Source organism: Topomyia yanbarensis, chromosome 2, assembly GCF_030247195.1.
Source record: "Topomyia yanbarensis strain Yona2022 chromosome 2, ASM3024719v1, whole genome shotgun sequence".
In the NCBI taxonomy this organism is placed as follows: domain Eukaryota; kingdom Metazoa; phylum Arthropoda; class Insecta; order Diptera; family Culicidae; genus Topomyia; species Topomyia yanbarensis.
Window position 1 is genome coordinate 416,841,634 of NC_080671.1, and position 23,022 is coordinate 416,864,655.

General features: G+C 43.4%; 2 protein-coding genes across 9 annotated transcripts in view; one reads left to right on the top strand and one right to left on the bottom strand.

The window, feature by feature from the left end:
* The first annotated feature begins 2,870 nt into the window (after positions 1-2,870).
* On the top strand, positions 2,871-3,701 carry LOC131685183 (nucleolar protein 16). Its single transcript, XM_058968722.1, has 2 exons — positions 2,871-3,065; positions 3,121-3,701. Exons 1-2 carry the CDS (start codon positions 2,962-2,964, stop codon positions 3,641-3,643), a joined length of 627 nt encoding a protein of 208 aa, XP_058824705.1. The 5' UTR covers positions 2,871-2,961; the 3' UTR covers positions 3,644-3,701.
* Positions 3,702-4,600: 899 nt separating this feature from the next.
* Positions 4,601-23,022, bottom strand: part of LOC131685173 (spectrin beta chain, non-erythrocytic 1) — a 418,083-nt gene continuing 399,661 nt past the window's right edge. For 5 of the 8 annotated variants that reach the window (XM_058968702.1, XM_058968703.1, XM_058968705.1 and 2 more), the window contains 7 exons: positions 21,223-21,337; positions 15,398-21,157; positions 15,072-15,329; positions 14,764-15,013; positions 6,504-6,665; positions 5,928-6,311; positions 4,601-5,495 (listed from right to left, as the gene is read on the bottom strand). In XM_058968702.1, coding sequence (XP_058824685.1) covers positions 5,224-5,495; positions 5,928-6,311; positions 6,504-6,665; positions 14,764-15,013; positions 15,072-15,329; positions 15,398-21,157; positions 21,223-21,337 — 7,201 coding nt within the window. In that variant the 3' untranslated portion in view covers positions 4,601-5,223. The remainder of the gene's footprint in view (positions 5,496-5,927; positions 6,312-6,503; positions 6,666-14,763; positions 15,014-15,071; positions 15,330-15,397; positions 21,158-21,222; positions 21,338-23,022) is intronic. The other 3 variants (XM_058968700.1, XM_058968706.1, XM_058968707.1) reach the window with 3 other exon arrangements.

Here is a 23,022-nt window from a genome sequence, read left to right on the forward strand (position 1 = left end):
TCCTAAAATACGCATACAAATATAGCGAATCCAGTGGTCTTAATCATATATCGAAACTATAAATATACAAGAATTGAAAACAATTTTATATGTGGACAAGATGCGTTTTTGCAACGGTTTTTCTAGTGGCAGTGTATTCATTCATAAATAGGCTTTGTAGTATGTACCTATTACCCAGTAAAGTTCAGCCGGAAATGAACTGGAATTCTGGCTGGTTCCAGTTCGTATTCCGGCTCCAGTGCAACAACCGATTCTAACTAGAATCGGTTGTGTCACTGGAGCCGGAATACGAACTGGAACCAGCCAGAATTCCGGTTCATTTCCGGCTGAGCTTAACTGGGTAGTAGAATCAAAATACTATAGGCTGAGTGAAAATGAATCACGTGAAGGGGAAATGAATCAATGAATTGATCGAACGTAAATCATAAACTTTCGTTGTGCAATTTAGTAACAAATTAGATCTACCTACCTACACATTCGCCTCAAACATTAAACCCAAGCGCACAAAGCAAAATGAATCAACGCTGATGATGATGGGTAGAGCGAAAGAGACAAATAATACCACGACACTATGTTAGCCGTGATTGCAAATGGAGCTCGCATATACAAACTAGTTTGTGTACGAATAATTATACATAAAAGTGTGCTGGAAACGAGCACAACACAAAAGATAGCATAGTGTTTGAACGCCAAGCACAGTCGCATTCACTGGGTAGCGTACCTCCACAGGCAGTGTAACGAACTTCTAACTCAGCTACACTGGCTGTGAAAATACACAACGCAGTGACCTGCTTCGTCTGCCGCTCAACAGGCAACTGAGCTGGTCCGGCGAAATCCGTCCGTTTAAACAGCCGATGATGACATCATTCATAGAAGCGTAGCGCGCTAGCTACACAAATCTGTCGTGCTGGACTAGAGAAGCGCTATCTCCTGTGTGTAAATGCGCGATATTTTGACTTTATATATGCGTTTAAAATTGGACCACTTTTCGTTACATGCCATTTTTGTAGAATTTGCAACGTGCACCCCTATATCGAAAACAAAGACGTAGTCCTACGTCAAAAATCAGTTTTACAGTAAAATTGAGTATAAAAACAACAAAATTGATTGTATTTTCATTGTACATTTCCCAAAACATCTAATTTTACATTTACATCCTTTTTCATTGTAATGTAACAATAAAAATAGATTTAATTCCGCTATACATTTCTATTCAGGTGGCCATATAGACTTATCCAGCTGGGTTGGTATTGTGCTTGGGACGAAAACAAGACTTTTACACGGCGAATTGGGAGGCAAACAACCCGCCGAGAATCTTGATGTGAAACATCTCTGCAGTTAGTCTGCTCTCCTGGTTTTCGATTCGTTCCAGTATCCGGGTGTTGTCGAAATCGAAGATGTGTCCTTCTTGCAATGTGTGTTGGGCTAAACCAGTTTTCGCATCTTTTTTCTTCGCGTCGTTCTTGTGCTCCGCTACTCTCGGTTCCAGCCTTCTCCCCGTTTGTCCTACATACGTTTTGCCATCGCCTGTTCCACACGGAATCGAATACACCACGTTCTTCTGTTTCCCTGGTGGGATCGGGTCTTTCAGTTTGGAGAAAATTCTGTTTTTTATTTTATCTTTTGGCTTGAAAGCAAGTTTTGTGTCGTGTTTTCTCAGAATTTTCTCTAGTTTTTCACTGAGTCCCGGGACGTATGGCACAGCTACATATGCCATTTCAGCAGTCGCATCTTTATTCTGCTGTAGGCTATTATAGTGTTTATGGACCCGATCTTTCAGAATTTTGCGAACAAACCAGTAGGGGTAATGGTTTATTCGCAATATCTTTTTGGCTGTTTCGATTGCCGCTGGTCGGTTTTTACAGTCGGAGAGCTTAACTGCTCGATCTACGAGTGCAATTGCCGTGTTGCATTTATGCGAATAGGGATGTTTCACATCAAAATTCTCGGCGCGAGGAAAAAACGGTGAACCTACAAAGAGAATGTGGAACGTTCTGCACAACATACGACGGTCTGGTCACCAAGCTTCGACAGTATTTGAATAGCGAGGAACGCAGACAGTCGAAGAGTGATCGCCCGCCTAGCGGTGGAGAGTGAACGAGAGTGAATGGAGATGCGTGATATAAGTTTATGTGAGTTAATTGTAAATTGTGTTTAATTTGTGAATGCTAGCTTTGTAATTTTTTGTGAACAAATTGATGTTAACGTTAATGCTAAATAAATGTTTGTAGGCGTCCGACGATGGCTGAAGAGCAGTAAGCCGAAACGTTACGTGTGGTAATGGGAAAATTTGGAGTTTTCATTTTCACCGAGAAAAGTCAACAAGTCCTTGAAATAAATATGTTGCGGTGACCATAAAATCTTATAAACCCGCTTCTGTGCCTGAGGGGAAGGCGGTAGTATAAAAATGCGAGATTGCGTATTTTAAACGTCAGATATCTCAATGACAAAAAATGCCACATAAAAAACGTGAGGTGCGTTTCCAATGAAGCATTTTGAGTTATTATATGGTGTCATTCCCCTCAACGGTATGGCATTTATATTTAGAGTGTACGACAAACACTGTCAGTGACTTTTTTGTTTATAATCCAGAGATGCCAGATTTGCAGACAAGTCTGCAAATTGGCAGACTTTTAATTTAAGCTGCAGATTTTTTCGATGACGCAGATATTTGCAGATTTTTTAGTTTGGTTGCAGATATTTGCAGATTTCTTAGTTTGGTTGCAGATATTTGCAGATTTTTGAATATAAAGGCTTTTGGTTACACTAGCTTTCCTGACATTTTTTGTTCTTCCCAGACTTTTAAAATTATTATCGCAGACATTTGAAAAAAGTACCTGGCATCTCTGTTATAATCTGATTTGCTATCATAGCACGTGCAGTGAGCTACTTTTTTGTGTACATTTTCAATTCGGAGTAATTATTTCTATCATATTGTATAGTTAAGTTTAATTATTGAAAATGGTGAAAAGATTAAGAAGGACCAAGAAAAATCAAAAATACAACTATAATAAAAACCGTAAACGACTGAATAAAAGACTTAAAAACACCGGTACCAGTAAATGGTAAGCACCCCTCCTTATATAGATAAATAGTATTTTATCAACACTGTTTACTCAGCCCAGAAATCAATGAAGCACTGGATAAGCGCCGGAATCTTACTACCAACATTCGACAGATGGGTCTAGCGTTCGATGTCAACAAAGCAATTCCGGTGCCGAATGCCAAACGGGAACGGTTACAGATTGCCAAATACGTCAACGGGTTCCTCGAGGAGGACATCACCGAAAAGCCTAGAAAAAAACCATCGGAGGAAAAACGTTCAAAAGTACACGTCCGCCAGCAGCTGGAAAAGCAAGCTAACGAGTACGTGGAAAGTCGTTTCCGTCTGCCGAAAGGGCAGGTTAAAACCATTACCGACTTCATCGATGCCCACGGGTTCAACTACAAAGCGATGGCACGAGATAGGAAGAATTACTATCAGGAAACTTGGCGCCAGCTTCGGCAGAAAGTTCGCAAGTTTTTGTCCATTCCGGTTCAGTGTACGCCTTACCTGGAGCAGAAGGGATGGCTCGACTGTGACATGAGCGATCCGAATGATGCCCGGTGGAAGGAATACTGCACCGATGATGAGGAATGTTGAAAATAAGTCGAAATAAAATTTGTAAATTTTTTTTTCCGCGAAAAAAGGGTTTTTTATTCGATTGTTGGACAATACCGGCAGAAGTGAGCTAACATGTGATCTAAGCATTTGCCCGATACGAAAAAAGTGATAACGATCGCAATGGTCACCAATCGTAAGAATGGTATTCGGTAAGAGAAACATCAATTTCCACGCACGGCTTTTTTTAGTCCATGATAAATACGTTATTTTGACAAAAATACGTCTTTCACTCGAGTAACTCGTCTAGAGAACTACCAAAAATATACGTATGTCTTTTGCTACAACTTGGGAGAGGCAGTTTAGAATAACGCCTAAAAGTCTGCAATAACTATGTAGCGTTTGTGAACCAGTAACCCAAAACTGCGTGCTTAGAAAACCGTCGAACATTTAGGCGGATTTTTCGGAACATTTTCAACAATGTGGAATTGAAACCTCGTAAAATTATTTAGGTACCTAAATACCTATTTTAAAGGATTTTGAAAATCAAACGAATCAATTTACGCTGGAGTTAAAATGACAGGCAAGCAATTATTCATTCCCACCAAAACGTTCAACATAAAATGACTCGAAACTGTGAAACACGGATCCCTTGTCGTGATTTATTGTAGGATTATTGACGAACTCTCATTGGATTTTTTTAAACATTCTTTTCTTAGAGTGGTGTATGCCAAAAATTATTTCGAAACTGTAGGTTTGTTCAGGTATAAGCAATAAGTGGAAGTAATCCGGAATAAATAGGAAAAAAAAATCGCTGTATTCTAATTTACTTTTTTCTTCTGGTAGCACATCTTAGTAAAAAGGGACGAGTTTTTAATCCGAAACAACTGAAAACAGGAAACTATGAGGTCGTAGTATTTGATGTTAGTGCAATTGTAAGCACAAATAGTCGGATCATAAAATTATTTTTTTTCTAATCAAACCAAAAAACGCTTTCAATTAGAATCCTTCAATATTTTATTAAACTGTAATTACATATCTAAAATCTATTTATACGATAACAAAAAATTATGATACTATGATAGTAAACATATGTATAAACTATGCGCCGCTCTACTGCTCTCCTGACCAAACGATTTCTTCAAAAAATAATAAATTGATGTATAAAGATTGGCTGCATCAGTGAATCAGCTCTTGTTATTTTCCGATATATTACATTATCGCTAAAATTCTGTATTTAACTTTCCTGAATATAAATAAGATTCCTAGCTATTCGTGATTGATCAACTGATCCTCGAAAAACTGCTATGTGTATGTAGAAGTATTTAAGTTTACTGAACTTAAAGCGGTATTTAAAGGTTTCCCATAAGCTACCGATAATACGTGTAATAAAATAACATTCTGCGCTTAAACTAAAACAAACAAATGGGGCGTTTAAGAACAAGTGTCTCCAAAACTAGTTGCCGTTGCTTCTGTTCCACTGTGAATCATCCATAAAAATCATACATATTGTTAAAAAAATTAATATTTTACAAACAAATTACTGCCGGCTTAAACATTTACTACCAACTAATTGGTACCGGTTTTTCACTTTCGACCTTCCAAACTCCGCATACGCTGCCTTAGTTCTGATTCTTGGACTTTTTCTTGGAGAACATTCTAAAAACAGCACTGCCTTTCTTGTCCTTACCATTGCCGTCCTTGCTGCTGCCGCCACCTTTGATGAAACTGGCCTCACTTTCGCTCGAACTTTCCGCCGATTGGCCCGTGTGTGGACGGCCAAGAATCAGACCGGAGATATCGGTGGATCCACTCGCCCCTGGAGGCGGAACGATCGGGCTACCTACTGGCAGTGAAGCCGGCCGCGTCGACTCGAGACGAGATTGACCCCAGCCTGAAAGAGGTTGAAAGAATTCTAGCCATCATTCGCGGTTGCAAATGGGTTTGTTTGTTTTAGTGTATGGAGGATGTGGTTGATAAATCTCACGACCGTTACCTGTATGAACGCTTCGAATTTGAGTTCTGCCTTCTAAAGGCAATTTATATTAGTCAGTATAACTTGCTACTACGGTATGATATGGTTTTACAAATTTACGAATGTTTAATAGTTAACAAACTTCACTCAATTAGTAGATGTGTCTTGTAATGCGGTTAAAATTTGCACGAATGAACAGCCCAAGAGAGAAAAAACTCCCAAAACCAACAGGATGTGAATGCTTGTGAGTACATGAGGAAACGATTTTTAGGTCCCATCACCCCCATCGAAGTTGAAGTCCACCCGGAAAGAAGTAAACCAAGTCTCGGGAAAGTAGGATCGAAATCTAACCGGAAGTGTATCCGTCCAGGCTGATGTTGTTACCGAAGGTATTGCTTCCATTGTTCATCTGCTGATATTCCAGGCCACCGTTAGTTCCGACCGGGGGACCCATGGCAGTTGGCAAATGTTGATGCCAGGTGGTTCGTGATACATTGTTGTTGTTATTTTCCCGCCCAGTGGAACTGGCCATCTTCAGGTAACTGTTGTTGCTATTGCCCGCATAGTTGTTGGCCTGCTCCCGTTCCCGCCTGAGAAATTGGTCGTGCAGTTGCTTCTGCTGTTGCTGTTGTTGCTGATGATGATGGTGGTGGTGCTGATAGCCCGATGGTGGCTTCAGTGGGGAAAAGGTACTCAACGGCGGTGACGTAGCTGGTAAAGGTGGTGGAGGAATATCTAATGGTGATGGTGGTTTGAGGTTTGGTATAAACGCACGTATAGTGAAATGAGACAAAATAAGGGACGCCCAGATGCAGACACATTGCGTTACGTAGAAATGAGAAACATTTAGGGCACGTGGACGAACACAGAACGGTTGCTTGGGGTTTGTTTAGGGAGATTTGGGGGAGTAGAGAAACCTTCGCTTACCTGATGTCCTCAGTTCGCTGTGACGTAACCATACGTCCTCGCCGCTGCCGTTATTATTGTTGTTGTTGTTGCCTCCATTGTGGGGTAAGCTACGTTGGCTGTTCAAATTCGGTTGGTAGGAGAAAGGTCGCGAGGTGTTGGTGTAATTCCCATTGTCGTAGTCTGCAAAGAAGTAGATTTTGAACATGACATTTATAACTTCAGACTCACACGTATAATTAGTGTTGTGCACGAGGCAGGTCGGAAGTTGTCTCCTTACCAAACAAAAGCACACACGCCCGTACAGACTACATAAAATAGTTTAATTATGAACGATTTAAATAATGAGCAGGTGTTCAAACGTAACGACGCTGAATCCCTCTGGATATCCAGAATATCTGGAGGGATTCATCGTCTTTACTCAAACGGACTTTAAAACTGACTGACTGATGACTGATTAAAAATGGTTTGCGCTTACGGCGGCATCTCTAAGTGACAGCAAGGCTGTCACCAGAGAGCTTAGCGCAGAGTGGCGGATGGCAGGGTAGAATTGCCATCGCGCCAGTTTAGTTGTCTCCAACAAGTCCGCTCTTCATAAAAGTAGTACTGGTCAAACCACTACGGCGATCTTCAGGCTCTAGATGTTCGGCGTGATTGTGTTGCCACCGGCTTTGCTTCAATCGCTAACTCAAATGCGGAAGATGTTGCACGTGATTACGAAGACAGTGAAGAAAGTGACGAACTAGCCACCGATTCAGGCAGCTATCAAAATGAGGCGTTGACTATGCACATTGTCAAACTGTTTTAAACGTCCAACAGAATGTCCAAAGGCAGCTGAGCATATCTGGCTTACTGTTCTACTGTGCTAGTGGTTGATCCGGTTCCAGTTCGACTACGTAGTTGATTGATCTGTGAACGACGTAGCACTAGACGGTCCTCCATCCAGATTTTGTACATCACGTCACCGATTCTTTCGACGATCACACCTGGAGATTATTTCCAACTGTTTCTTGTATACAATTTAGCAAATACTGGATCATTTCGACTAAAAAATCTGAACTGACTTTGCTTCTTCTCGATTGGCTCCGGCACTGTCTCATGGGGCGGCCCAAGTAGTTCGACATAAGCTCGGAGCGACCGAACATTACACAGGAGTCGAACTGTTAGGTTTGCTTCCATATGCGAGCAAGAAGGTATACAGTGCATCAGTAATTGGTCCTCTCCTCTCTTGGATTCTTGTTGGCGGCCCTTTTGAATGTGTCTATAAAATGCTCAGCTTGGCCGTTATATTGTGAATGAAAGTAGGTTGTTGTGATCTGCTCGATGCCGTTGATAGCGCAAAACTCAGCCAATTCCGCGGTCGTAGATTAGGTACCGTTGTCGGACACGATAGTCACTGGCCTACCAAGTCCACGCAGGATGCTTATTGTAGCCGTAGAGGTGATTCTTCTGGTTTGGACAACCTCCGGTCACTTGGAGTACGAGTCCACACAGATGAGGAAATATTCGCCTTCGATAGGAACGGCAAAATCAACGAGAATGCGCTGTTTTCGACCACGCTACAGAAGCAGCGCAAGGAGGGGGCCTGAAAACGGATGCGAAATGCTGACACGTCCAAGGATGCAAAATGCCTACCTTTTCTGCGGCTGTAATTTTTCTGCCTACATTCTCATTTCTCTCTCTCGATGCTGCTGTCATTCGCTAGTGCAGGACGCCCACCGCTGTTCGGCTGCCTGTGTGCAAAGCAGTAACATGACAAAAAACTACTGTTCCCAGTACAGCCACCAGACGCGGGCGGTACAGCTTCTCTTTCCTTATTTTACATTTTTTAATATTTTCAATCTTTTTAATATTTTTATTCAAAAATGACGACAATGAATGCGGCTCATTTACGCCACGGCCGGCATCAACGCTTTCGTATGCGGGCCTCTCCCTTTGACTATGTAGAGAAAAATGTACAAAGCGAGAGAACAAACTTTACTACGCCACACTCTCACCGAGCAGTCGGAGTACAGCAGCAAAACAAAAATGTATTCAACTGCTGTACGGGTAAATGTACTCGGTTTGGCTACCGTTCTGTAGTGATACGTCGCTGTAGCGGGCTGTACGGCTTGTGCAAATGTAAATATACCGAAAAAAATGTAGTTTATCGGTACCGTTGGCATCCCTGGACACGTCTTCACGGAACCAACAAAGTCATCATTTGTGGAGGGTCAGTAGACGTAGCTTCTGCCGATTGCTTTCATCCGCTACATGCCCAGATGTCCACGATGAATCTGGTCCAAGCACCATGTTCGATGCTGCGATGGAATAACGAATCGTTCAGTAAACAGAATACATCCATTAACCACAGTAAGTGAATCCTTCCTGTAGTGAAATCGCGTAGGCTCCGGATCAACAACTATTGATGGAGGCCAACTGTCGTGTATGTGTGTGTCAACTTTCTAGATCCTACTGGCCGGTAGTAGTAGTATGAAAAAAGTTTTCTGCATTTGGTCCATTCACCGCTTGCAAATAATTTAATCTCGGGATGTAGTAGGTGTTAGATCTACCGATTTTCCAATGACCCATTTCAGAATGACAAAGTCCTAGCGGTACATTCCGAGGCCATTTTCCCGTCGGCAAACCTCGCTAAATACGTGTACCACAATCATACCAGTATTATAATCAAACTTTCGATTCCTTGTCACGAATGCGTGTTCAAGAAATTGACGCGTATTTAGTATATCATTTGCTTTAATTTTATATACATGATTTCCGTATATTGATTTTAATTTAAGATCCTCCTTTCCTCATTGCGTTATAATTCCATTTCTATTTTTGCCATATTGTCTTTTTCATATTGTATTTATTTTTGTTTCTGTCTTTTTCGTATTTCCAATTAATTAATTTAAATTGCTATTTTGTTTCTTTGTGTGATTCAATTTATCCAATCAATTTTATTTATTCAATTTTCTATTTCAGATGTTGATTCTTCTTCGCTACCTATTCTGTTATATATTTCCTCTACTTTTTTTGTTTCCATTTTGTTTTTTGCTAATTCTCTCCATTCTGTTTCAATCATTTTGGTTGTTTTCTCTTTGTCTTCCATAACCGATTCATTCCATGTTTCAGCCGGTCTTTGGTGACTGCAAAGATGATTGCTAAATATTCGCGATCGGGCCGGCTGTAGGCTGCACCGCTATCTTGAGTGCTCTGGAAGCATGCTGAACAACCTTGATGGACGGGTAACTGATGGTTGCTCCGAGTTTAACGGATGATGCATTAGCCGATACAATAATCTCTTGCTTTGGATCGTACTGTGAAGTCTCGTGTAGAAAACCTACTTTAATCGCTCGAACGGTTGCTGGCACTCCGGATTCCAGACGAACTTTGACTCCGACGTTTGTTAGTTGTCGACTTCAGTCAGTTGTCGACCGCTCAACGGCCGCATGTTGAGCACAAACTTGCCGTAATAATTGATCACCCGAAATAAAAGAACGAACACTTGAAACGTCAGTAGGAGAAAGTAGCTTGGAGACTGCCTCGATTTAACTAGATCAGGTAGCAATGCTAGACGATCGAATATATAGCCCAAATAGCGAATCTGTTGCACTTATCGCCTTAATGGTAAAGCCGAATTCCGGAATGCGCTGAAGAACTGCTTCCAGATTGCGGTCTTGCTCCTCTTGTGTCTCAGCGCTGAACTCGTCCTACTCCAACTGAAACATCCCTGGCAGCGAAATTTCTCTCGGCACCGGTGTCCGTTTCGGGAGCCAATTTTCTACCATTTTGGTCACGATATAATCGGATAGTCCACTGCGGTGAATCTACCCTACTTCTGTGATTTCCTATGCGGCATATTTCTCCATACATTGAGGTTCGTTTCCGTGAGCCATTTAGCTCCCCGCTTCGTCCCGATCTACTCGATCTAGTCCCCGGCGGTGGTCCAAACCTACTCAACGGACCAGTCGGTAGGTATTGAAGTCTGTCCAGTGATTCCGGTTAGAGCGTAGCTTCCGGTTCACTGGCGTTCCAAAGACCCGCTGCTGGCTGTTCGACGCGGTCTACTCGATCTAGTCCCCGGCGGCGGATCTATCCTACTCACGAGCTACCCGGTAGGATGTCGAGGCCGATCCGGCGATCCAGCGCACGCATCGACGGAATTGAGTGTTGATAACGTTGATCACAATACCCTGGATGTTTTTTGGGCTGCTACCTAGCACTATCTCCATGTTGTGGTGAGCCAGCTGAAACTTGACATAACATGGTATCTATAGGCTGCTAAAAAGCACCGGGTGCTACCTTTACACCAGGTGAAAGGCGGTTTAGCGGTAGAGACTATGGTGCAGGTTAACTGTCAGGAAATGACGGTACTGTTCGTCGTAAAACGACGAAACCTGCAAAAAAGCGTTCAATCTGGCTGAAAACTGTACAGCTTTGCAAAAATGTGTTCCAAAAGTGGCAAGAATACTGATGAGGCTGCAAAGCGGACCATGACGATTGGCGCAGCCCATTTCGAGTAATCAACCGATGTGATGATGTGGAGTTATTCTAACCGGTCCAGTTCCTGGCCGACTGCACTATACATTGCATACGCCACCGGACGCATCACACAAAACCAGGCTTACACTGTTCTTTTGCCTCAAACTTAACTTTAGTACGGTTGCACTACCCGAGCTTTTTGCTGAACACTTTTAAGTAAGTAACTTTGAAACTTTTCCTGATGGACGGGTTGTAGCATGACAGTACAAGTATCCATAGGTATGGTATGAATCACAAATCGAAACAATCGACTAAATCAGATTCGAGGAACGTCAGTTATTTCTCGTTTACACGAATAATTTGCCTGTGTATTTTCGTCGATGGTGATGACATGGTTAAATTCACTGTCAAGTGGTAAAATATTTCCAGATGCTGCCTTGACTATTGCTGTTGCTGGTGACAACCTTGACTGCCGATTTTCTTTCAGATCTGCTTGCTGATTACGATAATATCGGAAGCCGTGTCCAACTGAGGACGAAAATGCGGGGAAACGAACGTCCTTCGTTTCTGAACGTTGCACACATTAATAACGACCATCTTGTTTGCCACCAAAAGCTTTTCTTTTTTTTTTTTTGAAACGGCTCAATGCGTTAGCACAACTGAGCCGTGGCAGTGAAGCGTCACTTAGTGACTAGAGGGGATTTTTCTTCTAGTCACTAGGTGACGTGACTGTGAGAATAGGGCCCCGGTACTGCTTTCTTGTTGTTCACGATCAGAGGTTCTTTTTTATTTCTTGTTCTTACGGGTCGCTGTTGTAAAACCGTCTTCATCGGTATTTGCTTCTTTATTGGCGATGCTAGTTGTTGGTTTAGGAGCGGTTGTCGTGGTCCTTGTACCTGCATTATTGGTTAATTTCATATCAACTATTGAATAGGGCTAAGATTTGTAAACAAACTTTTGTTTTGCTGATTGCTCTTAATTTGTTATGATTTCAACACTGATGACATTTGAAATTGATTCTACCAAGGGTAAAGATGTTGATTCATGTGTATCTTTCATGAAATTCAACTCGACAGCGGAATAATGAGCGAAATATGTTTGTTTACAAAAATCTTATTAGCCCTTTTGAAGAATTTATATTGAATTGGATCGTTGTTTTTGGTTTATCTGAAAGTGTCGGTGGCTGCTTGTTAGAGTTGGCTGTAGTAGATGAGTTTTGACTAGATGCTTCGGCGCATGTTTTTCCGTAGTGGGCTGTATGGTTATAGAATTGGCATGTTGGGGTCTGCCCGGGATATGTGTAAGAAGGTATTGGTTTAGTCACTCGCATCCTAACAATACGAACGTCGTTGGGAATGCCGGTGAAAAAATTTCTTCGGGTGTCATTCGTAATAGATTCTACTTCTCCATATTGCGACATGATTCGTTTGATGTAATCTTCCCTAGTGCGCGGGGCCAAATCATGGATACGCACGTCCACCATGTCGTTTTCCATATGCACGGGGATTCTGGTGTTATTAAATTCTTGATTCTGCTGTTATTAAATTCGATTTCGTGTTGAATGTTGCTCTTTGCAATGAAGTTCACTGCCTGTGCTAAACTTCTAAACGTGATCAAAACTCAATTTTTCAACGTGGTGCAGCTGAATGTACGTAATTTCAGCGAGATTAAGCTCCATTTTAACCTTAACTAACTTTTCCACTTCCTGAACTGTGGGTCTAACACTAGTTTTATTAAAGTTGGTCGAAATCGTGTTATCCCATAGCACGTGCACTTTTGTTTCATTTGGCAAGCTCATTTCACTCCACAGCCGGGCGCAACGATACAATTTGTTTGTGCACTGATATAAAACAAAATCTGGCTTGATTCACTGGTGTCTATAGCCTGCTATAGCGTAGCAATTTTTTTGCTTCTGCTTTTTGCGAGGTCAGAAAATAGACTGCCACCATAAGCTTGTCCCTTCTCGATAAACGTTGTGACTGTGACTATTTTAAACTGTTGCAGTAATCTTCGCGATGCTCAAACTGCTTGTATTCGGAACATTTGTAGTTTTCGAAGGTACAGCATTGACAGCAGTTCACTTGACCGAAACATGTGACTGACTCGATCGAAGCGTTGTCATGTTTGATGTTGAGGAGACGCTGGCATTCTTCCGCTAATTGCTCCAACGTGACGTCATTATTTTCATCAATCCTGGAGAGCAGCCGCGTACGGGTTTCTGTGACGCTTTTTGATTTCAGTCCGCAAACGTAGCTCAAGCACTTAAACTGCTTTTTCGATAACTTTCCCAGCTCAAACTCATCGTAGGCTTCATTAACATGGCAAGCGAAAGCAATATGGTCTTCAGTTGGGTGTTTGGCGATTTGTAGCGTTCTATACCGCTTGCCTATTATCGATTCTTTCAACCCAAACAAATTTTTTAGCTTCGCTACAGATTGGGCAAATGTGTATTCTTCCGGAAGTTTCGGTAGAATAAAAGAAACATACCTACCTTTCATATACAACTGCGCCCAAGTTTCGTAGCAGTAATCTTAATTTCCCTTCTTGTTCAGGCATCTTTCTCGAACAAATCTTGTACTAAACCGCAAATGGAACGCTATTTTCAGCGTAGTAGCGAACTTCCTTCACGTTGCCTGTGTGGGAATCAAGAATTTTCTCTGGCTTAAGGGGTACTTGTACGTGGATAGATTAAACTGCACTCCGAAAACATGCTTGTCGTTTTTCTGCTGTCGCTGAGAAAAATTGTGCTCTTAGCTGCGGGTGTCGAAGTTGCTGTTGCTGCATCATGTTCATGGACTGCACGATGAGCTGATCTGTTAGCGGTGGGATCTGCTCCCGGTCATTGTCATGTGGAATTTGACCATTCTCCACGCTTCTTCTCCGTTTCTTACGTGGGTGTGACGGAATTTTGAGGTTACTTTCCGTGAATCGAAAATTCACCTACTATCTTCTAATATACTCGTCGCCACTGTTGTAACCTGGTTCGCGGGCAGGTCATTAATCTTCTCGTTAACAAATAAAAAGACTGGATCTGACTGACTGATGGCTGATTAAAAGTGGTTTCCGCTTATGACGATACTTCGACTTGACATCAAAGCTGTCATTAGAGCCTAGCGCAGAGAGTGGCGGATGGTAAGGCAGAGATGCCATTGTGCCAGTTTAGTTGTCTCCAACAATTAGTTTTGCCAAGAGTGCATGTAAAGAGAGTGAAGACAAACTGTCCTGATTATCTGTCAGTGATAGTGATGAACAAAGGACCTTTCAAATTACATGGCACTGACAAATAATCATTGCTCCATTTTTGATAGTTGTCGTCACTCTCCTCATATGGCCTGTGTTAAGCCAAAGAGGACCAAGCGCCATTTGGAGGTACCTTCCTAAAAATCGCTATCGCAGCTAATGTAGCACTATAAACACCTACATCAATTTATTTCTGAGAACTCAAATAGTAATCGATAGCAAATAAGTACCCTTAGACTTTCTATGATAATAGTAAATAATCGAAAAAATAATTTTTTCATTAAAAACATCAAGAAAAAAATATGGCGCTCAGTTCGCTTTGGCTTAACGCATGTCATATGCACTCAGGTTTTGCCAATCCCGAGAAAGTCAAGCATTTAGTCGGGCTTTTACAATATAGCAATATTAGCGTCACCTATGCGCAAACAGCAGATTTAAGCTTGTTCACTTGGTTCGTTCGAAAACCGAAAAAAACAGACCAAAAGTTAACATCTTAATAATTTGTGGAAAAGGAGAATTGAATCGCTTCAGCAGCTCGCGACACTCCAAAAAAACAAACAAACTTTGAAACACTCACCATTTCCGTTAAAACTACCGCTGCCCGTTTTGGGGCGAATTTGTACTGCACTCGCGCTTCCGCCGTTGTTGTTCAAAACGTTATCCGTGCTGGACTGCCGCTGGGGAACGGGTGGTGGAACTCCCCTTGGTGGTATCGGTGGCTTATCCGCCAAGCCGTAATGTTCCTGCCCTTGCGGCGACTGAGGCGATTGGAAGGTACTCATGTGCTGCTGTTGCTGCTGCTGCTGCTGATGCTGGGAAACCCGTTGCTGGCAAATAAGAAAAGAGTAGCTTAAAAAGGACAAAAACCTCACAAAACTAGCCAACCTGATTCTCTAGCTCCCGAAGCTCTTTCTGCTTCTGTAGGAAATTGATTTGGGGGGTTTGCAAGCTGCTACTGTTGTTACTACCGGAACCGCCGGATTTGGCACTGTTCAGCGAGGCGCGAGAATCCCTTCGCTGGGAGTCCGGCGATGAGGTTCTTGAGCTGATAGAGGAATTGGCATCGCTACGGTCTAGTATCGGGGATTGGGGATTAATTTGCAGCCCTAGCACTTTGGCAGCTTCGGTGCCACTTGAGGTTTGCTGATGGGTTAAGGGAGGGCAACGTATTAGCAATCTACTTATAGAAACAAGTGAAATCACTAACTTACCTTCATTGATTCGTCGTAACTCATGAGCTGCAGATTTGGGGGCAAAGCGGCATGGAAGGCAATTTTGTTGATCCACTCGTTCATCGAATCCCTGGATCCGGTTAAAAACAAGAACTCAGATCCATCCAACAGCACTAATCGGAACACGTTTTTCTTCTTCGTGTAATCTTCCGCACGGTCGCATTTGGCGTTCAGGATATTGACCGGTGCGGTTGCTGCCTTCTTCTGGGCAAAGTCTTCGACGTCCTTGAAGAAACACAGCAGCTGTCCGCACAGCACGGTATAGAATGGTTTCCACGAGCGGACTGGCGCCTTTTTACCACCGGATTGCAGTTCGTGTTTACGTTCTAGCATTCCCTGAATTTCCACTGGTGGTAGATCGAATTCAGCCGGTTCGTTTCCACGCTGATTCTTCCGGAAGCTCTGAGCTCTTCGCCTGGTTGTGAAGGATGGCGTTCGCTTGGCCGGTTTCGGACCAATCTTCATACTTTCAGCTCGCTTAATATTTCCCTCGGAACCGCGTCGCAGTCGTTCCTGTAGCATCGTGGCAAACGAGTTGGATTTCTGAACCACAGGGGATACTTCGGGAGCTTCCTTCGATAGACGGGAAACAGCGGGCGAGAGGTGACTAGGAGTGGTTGACTTGTTGGGGGTAGTATCGGAATATCCATTGACAACAGAAGTGTTGACGTCGTGCCGGCGGCGCTCCTCGGTTATTCGTTGAACTTCCTTTTGCTTCAGGGCCTCATGACGTTCTCGTTCGACACGTTCCTTCTCGGCAATGCGGGCCGCCTGTTCCGCTTCCAGTTGCTTCTTAAACTTCTGCTCGAGCAGGGTGATACGTTTGAGCGCGAGTACCTTCTCTTCCTGAGCTGCAACGGTTTTCTCGAAATCTTCGTGCTTTCGGATCAGGTCCTCTACTTGAGCGATGGAGTCACCCAATTTGGTGTCCTTCAGTTGAACCTGGCGGGAAATAATCCAGTTTTCGATAACTTCAGCTTCCTTGAGGAAGAGTTGTGTGTCCAGATTCAGTTCGTAAATTTCGGCTCTTTGAATAATTGTGTTGTCCAGTAGGCGTTTCCTTTGTCCTAGAATGGCGATCTTTTCCTGGATTTCATTCGCAAGGAAGTGTCCATCCTTAATCAGTTTGGTCCCTATTACATAGAACGTGTCGAAAGCTTCGTTTCTCGAATCGACCTCAGTTCGGTGTTCTTTAATCTTGCCGATCAGAGCTTCAGCACCGGCTACATCCTTGGCGAGTTCCGGTGCCGTGATCTGAGCCAACATTTCGTTGATCCAAGCCATCAGATCTCGGTACTCGTCAAAATATGCTTGCAGCTGTTCGGCTTGCATGAGCTTTTCTCTCCGCTGGAAAGTCTTTTCTTTCAACTCGGACCATGCCTCGATCGTTTCGTCCCGCTTAACTTCGATGTGTTCTTTGGCATCGGGGAAGGTGTCACCCAATTTTTGAGCTTCGCTGACGACCGATTCCAGCTGTTCCTTGATAGCCCCAAGTTCCGCTTCGAAGCTTTCGTGTGTTCGTACCAAGGCTTGAATAGTTTCCAGGTCATGCCCGTAGTCTTCCGACAGGACGGCAGAAATCTTCTCATTGATCCAGCTGATCGTTTCATCGGCTGTACGATCAAAGAGATGAACCTGTTTTGCTCCTGCTAACGCCTCCTGTCTTGCTATTACCAAATCTTTCAATTCCTCCCACAGTTGCTTCGTCTCATCCCTTTTACCTTTGATGATGTCTTTGTTTGGATTACCTTCGTTCAATAGTGCTTTTCCCTTGGCCACACAAGCACTAACGCGTCCTTCATTCGAGTTCAGATTCGACACGAACGACTCAAATTGAGCCGTCAGTTGCTCCACGTGTTCAACATCCGTTCCGTACTCCTCAGATCCAGCCGTGGTCATCTGCATTTCGATCCACTCCTGAAGATCGTCGATCTCTCTAATAAACTCATACAACTTCTTCGTCTCAGCCAGCTTCTTCTCACGCTCAGCCGCCAATCGAGTCAACTCCTGGAACTGATACTGAATCTTATCGTTCTTTGTCTTGATCTTATCGCTATCGAAGTGTCCTCGTTCCTGCAATCCCGACGCTAATTTATCGATTTTTTCGACTGTCGGTCGGAAAGCCAACAACTCCCGCTGCATTGCGTCTAACTTCTTTTGCAGCGAACTGGCCGAATCCTCATCTTTACCGTAATCGTGCGATGAAATGATCGGTTTTTTCTCTCTCAGCCAGGACTCTGCCTCATTCGCTTCGGCATAAAACTGTTGACTTTCCACTGCATCCAGCAGCCGTAGTCGTCGGATATTGGTCAAGTTCCTTAAATTAATCAACTTTTGCTGAAGCTGATTGGACTGCCGTTCGATCTGTTCCATTGCGTAGTGATTTTCCCGGATCATCTGTTGACCACGCTGAACTAGAGCGGAAATTATCGGTTCTTGCGAGTAAATCTCCGCTTCCAAGGCTTGATGTTTCTTCTGCAATGTCTGGACGGCTGTCAGACTGTTACCCAGGTCTTTCGATGCAGCCAATGGTTCCTTCTCGTTCAGCCAAGACAGTTCGTCTTCGGCGTCCCGCAGGAACTGATGTAACTGGAGGGAATCTTCCAGGTTGTCCCGCCGGATGGTAGTGGGTTCGTGAAGTGAATGGTAGCGTTTGATGGTCAGCATGGCTACTTCGTGTAGTTCGTCTTTCAAGAAATGGTCCGATGCGAGGAATTTGTCGTCGGCTGCCTTAATTTGCTCACAGGTTTCCAGGTGATGAGCGACATCCGCTTCTAGCATTTCATGTTTCTTCAGTAAATTATTAACAGAAGCAAGATCCCTTCCATAGTCTTCGGAAGACAGCTGAAGTTCTACTTCGTCCATCCAGTTGTTGAAGTCTTCCAAGGTGCGCTCGAAGAGTCTTGCCTCGTAAGCTTCTGCCAAACGATCCTTCTTCTCTAAGGAAGCTTCCCGAAGTTTCTGCCAATCTGCTTCCAAAACGTCCAACTGTTCCTGGACCAATGCGCTAGCATAGTGTTCCGCATCGATGAGAGATTCGCCCTCTTCAATAATAGCCGAGACGCGACTAGAGTTGGCTCCCAATTCGGCATCGAAGGCCGTGTGTTTTTGGATCTTACTCTGCAGGTTACTCGGTTCGCGATAATTTTCATCTAATGCGACCTGCATCTTCTGTGAAATCCATTTGGCTACTTCGTACAGCCCACGGAGGAATTGTTGAAGTTGCCATGATTCCTGCAGTTTCTGTTTACGAGCGGCTGATGAAGCTAGAAGCTTCTTCTTTCGTGCCATAACAGAACACAATCTCTGCTTAATGACATCAGCTTCAAATGGACTCTCGGCTAAAATTTCTTCGGAGAATCTCTCCAACTCGTCGGTTCTACTAGCGGCCAGCAATTTTTCAAATGCTTCGTGTTTCTTTATCAACGCCTCGACAGCAGTGAACGACTCTCCCAGATCATCATTGTTCAGGAAGGCTTCCTTATTGGCCAACCAGGCCTCGATCTGATCAGCCTGCTCTTTGAACTGTTGAAGCTGATGAGCCTCCTTCAGCCCACGATCTTTACCCTTCCACGAATCGTGCAGATGCTTGTTCAGATCCTCCAACTGCTTCAGTGCCTTCTCTACATAATCGTTTTTGATTCCCTTGGCCTTGTTTTCGGTTACTAGCCGTTCACCGTGTTCCTGTAGTGCCTTAAATACTTTGTCTCTTCCATCTATTTCTGCTTTGCGTTCCTGATGTAACTGTATCTGCGCTTGGCATTCGCTAATCGTGGTTGGATTCGTTACTGAAACCATCTTCTTGATCATATCATTAGTCCACAGCTCGAGTTCTTTCACATTAGCTGTGAACTTGTGCGCAGTATAACCATTCTCCAGTGCATCTGCACGTTTAACACTAGCTTCCTGTAGATTGTGCCATTGGCGCTTCAAATCCTCCAGTTTCTCCTCAATATTCACTGCATTATCTGGATACTTTTGAGCTAGAAGTGCGGCTCTCTGCTCATGTTCTGCTATCTTCTGCTGTACTGCAGTCATGTCCCGTTGCATAGTATCCTGTTTACGCTTCAGCGTTTCGACTGCATTCAAGTCACGTCCAGTATCATCCACACTCATTGCCAGTTGCTTCTCGGCAATTCTCTCTGCAGTGTCGTCGATGTCCCGGTTGAACACATGTATTTCGTAGGCACCATCGAGTAACTCTCGGTACTTGTTCAATGCACCCTGAAGTGATTTCCACTTGTTGTTGAAATTATTTCGTCTCTGTTGAACGTTCTTAGACTCGTTGGGTGCTTTGTCCTGCGTTAGCAGCTTATCCGCAAGTACGTTAATTGTCTTAATTCGTTGATCATCCACTCTCATGTCGGAATCAACATCATCCAGTTTCCTCTTCAAAGCATTGCAATGCTCCAAATCCCGACCAGTGTCACTGGCATTCACCATCATTTCTTTATCGCGGATCCAAGCTTCCAGTTTATCCAATTGACTATTGAACTCAAGTATATCTTGAGCTTCCTCGAGACCCCTACCGCGAGATAGAACCTCCTTCAATAGAACCTTCCACGATTCACTCAACTTACGAACCTCTTCCTCAATTTCCGGAGCACATTGGTGACGCTTCGCTATCAAAGTCTCACCCTTCTGTTTGACTTCTCTAATACGACCTTCGTTTGCAGCCACTTCTGCTTGGAACGCTTGATGCTTCTGCAACTTTTTAATCTTATCCTCCATATTCGTTACGTCGGCAAAACTGCTAGCATCCGCCTCCAGTTTCTTCTGCTTTTCATTGATCCACGCTCCAGCTTCGGCACAATCCCTTATAAACTGAGCATACAGCAGTGCATTTTGAAGCTTTTGTCGTCTTAGCGCGCACAGCTCCTTGATCTTCTGTCTTCTCTCGATAATTTCCCTCAACCGTCTTCTAATGTTCTCACTATCGTAATGATTCTGCTCGACCAATTTCCTTCCATGATCTTGCAAAATTGCCACCTTCTCATCTTGTGTTTGAATCAACTTTTCGAACGCATCGTGCTTCTTGACCTGATTTTGTACCACTTCTACCGTTTGACCAAAGTCTGAACTGGACAGCGCTGCTTCCTGTCCACTGCTCAAATTATCAATCACCTTCGCATCCCGCATGAAGCAGAACAAATCAATTTTCTGCTCCAGCAGAATCTTCTTCTTGTTGTAAGCCGAGTGAAGTTTTGCCCGTTCATCCAACAAAGCCGAACACTTCTCCTCGACCTCCGTTGCAGCATAGTGTCCCGTCTGCACCATCGAATCGCTCAACTCGTTCAGATACCGGAACGTTTCCTCTCTGGCCTCAATCTCCCCGTAGATAGCATCGTGCTGGATCTTCAGTGCCGTCGCACCGGTAGCATCACTGACGTGTTCTTCTGCTTGCAATGTCGCACGCAAATTGGTCGCCCACGACATCAGATCCCGGACCTGGGTGAGGAAATGCTGCAAATCGCAACTGGCCTGCAGCTGGTCGTTCCTTAGCGCCGACTTTTCCTTCAACACATTCCACGCCTGGATGACGTTTTCCTGCTCGGCCTCAATCGCATTGGCATTGTCACCAGGATACTTGGCCTGCAGTCGGAGCGAATCATCGACCAGGAACTGTAGCTGTGCTTCCAGGGCGACCAGCTCGTTCTCGAAAGCTTCATGCTTTCGGGCTAGGGCCAATGCAGAGTTCAAATCCTTGCCCAGTTCGGTGGAGAGCATGGCGTTTTTGTCCTGTTTGAAAATCGATGCGGATGTAAATATTATTGGCGAATAGTGCGGAAGGGTGTGACACTTACCTGAATACGGAAGAGTGCCTCCGCGGCATCCCGATGGAAGCGATGGATTTCACCGGCTGCGTGAAGTTTCTTCTCGCGTGCTGCCAGTTGCTTCAGCAGGTTCTGCCAACAGTTGCTGTGAATGGAAGCAGATTGTGGGTTTATAACGGCATCTAGTGGAAGCTAGTCGCATGTAGTCGATTTGAGTCTCACGAACAATGAACAATTAGTGCACTGAAGATTTTAATGTTAGTTTTACGTGGATGTTGAATTAATTGTAAATTGGAATGACCGAAATTGGTAGGACAATGTGTTAAAATGATTTGTGGATGCAATTGATAGTAAATAGTACGATGGAGTTATTCCGTAAGTTCGTTGGAAGCGACAACCATCCTTTTTGGTAAACAAGAGACAAATTACCAATAAAGTGGCAGCACTGCCGAATCGCCCAGACGTTTCTGTGTTCTTTCATGGTTTTTCTTTTTGATTTTTTAGTGACAAAGAATGCTGTTAATCGAAAATTGGAACCATCGATTCACCAGATTTTTTATTCTGTTGAATTAAGTGTTGGTTTGCGAAATTGTCACGAGACTATTGACATTCTGCGTAGAGATGGTATCGCAACTTCTAATCATTTTAAAGTTTGTGCGTGATTGGAGCCTCTAAAAAGTACGCCCATTTGTTCCACTTAACGTCTGCAGCGCCGTCTGAGTATGACTGGCTGATTAATCGTTTTGGTTGATCGACAATAAGGGAAATATTTGCCGAAATGCCATCAATTCTAGACAAACATGTCAAATATTCCTAAGTGCAAATGAGAGCCTCTCTTTTGTTTACTTTCGCTTTCGATTATTACGGCGTCATCATAAAACTTTCCAATATTGTTTCAGGATATACCGAAAGACTGATTTCATCTAGCATATCGATCGTGAACCGACAAATGGGCCTATATAACAATACACAAACGGAGATTTGAGTAATATCTTAAAGAGGAGTAAAAATACTTCATAATAAATATAAAAACTCATTTATAAATGTTTCACACTTCATGAAAATCAATAAAAACCAAAACGGCGGATCTGACTTTCAACTGTAAACAAGCCGCCAGGCGGATTACGCCTCTGCATTTCTAAGGTAGTGTGCAGGGTTGCCACTATTTTTCAAAGAAAATCTGGTAGTTCAAATAAAAATGTCTGGAAAAATCTGTCACTTGACAGCGAGCTCAAAGCCATCGAAATTTGGCATACATTTTGGTTTTCATAGAACATTAATCGATTTTTGTTTTGGAAAATATGACCCAGATTTCCAAAAATTGTGTGTAACTATAATTTATAAATCTGGTAGAATGAGAGGTTTACCTTTCTGCTAAAGGATTAAAAAAACTAGCTGTGCCAGATAGATCTGTCATAATGGCATTCCTTATGCGGTTTAACGTAGAATTCAGAATGTCTGGAAAAATCTGGCAAAATTTAAAAAATCTGGAAAAATGTCTGGCTTGAACAAATGTCTGTTCAGTTAGGAAAAATCTGGAAGATTCCAGATAAATCTGGAACATTGGCAACGCTGGTAGTGTGTACGGGCGAAATTGACAGCATCATTGTTTACAAAACCCGTAAACAGAGTCGCCCTAAACAAAAACCAACTGCTTGATACGTCCGGGGGGAATAACCGGAATAACAAATTTTCCCCTCCGGCGAGCACGGCGAAGCCCACATTTGGTTTTTGTTTTCTGGCGACACTGCAGGGTGAAATTGTGAGTGGTCAAAATAAGAGGGCGACTCAAAAATGGCCTAATCAACATTTCATAACAACACTCGGCGA

Coding starts and splice junctions, on each gene's coding strand:
- LOC131685183 (XM_058968722.1), top strand. CDS start 2,962: ATGGTGAAAAGATTAAGAAGGACCAAGAAAAATCAAAAATACAACTAT. Junction 3,066..3,120: donor AACACCGGTACCAGTAAATG/GTAAGCACCCCT, acceptor CTGTTTACTCAG/CCCAGAAATCAATGAAGCAC.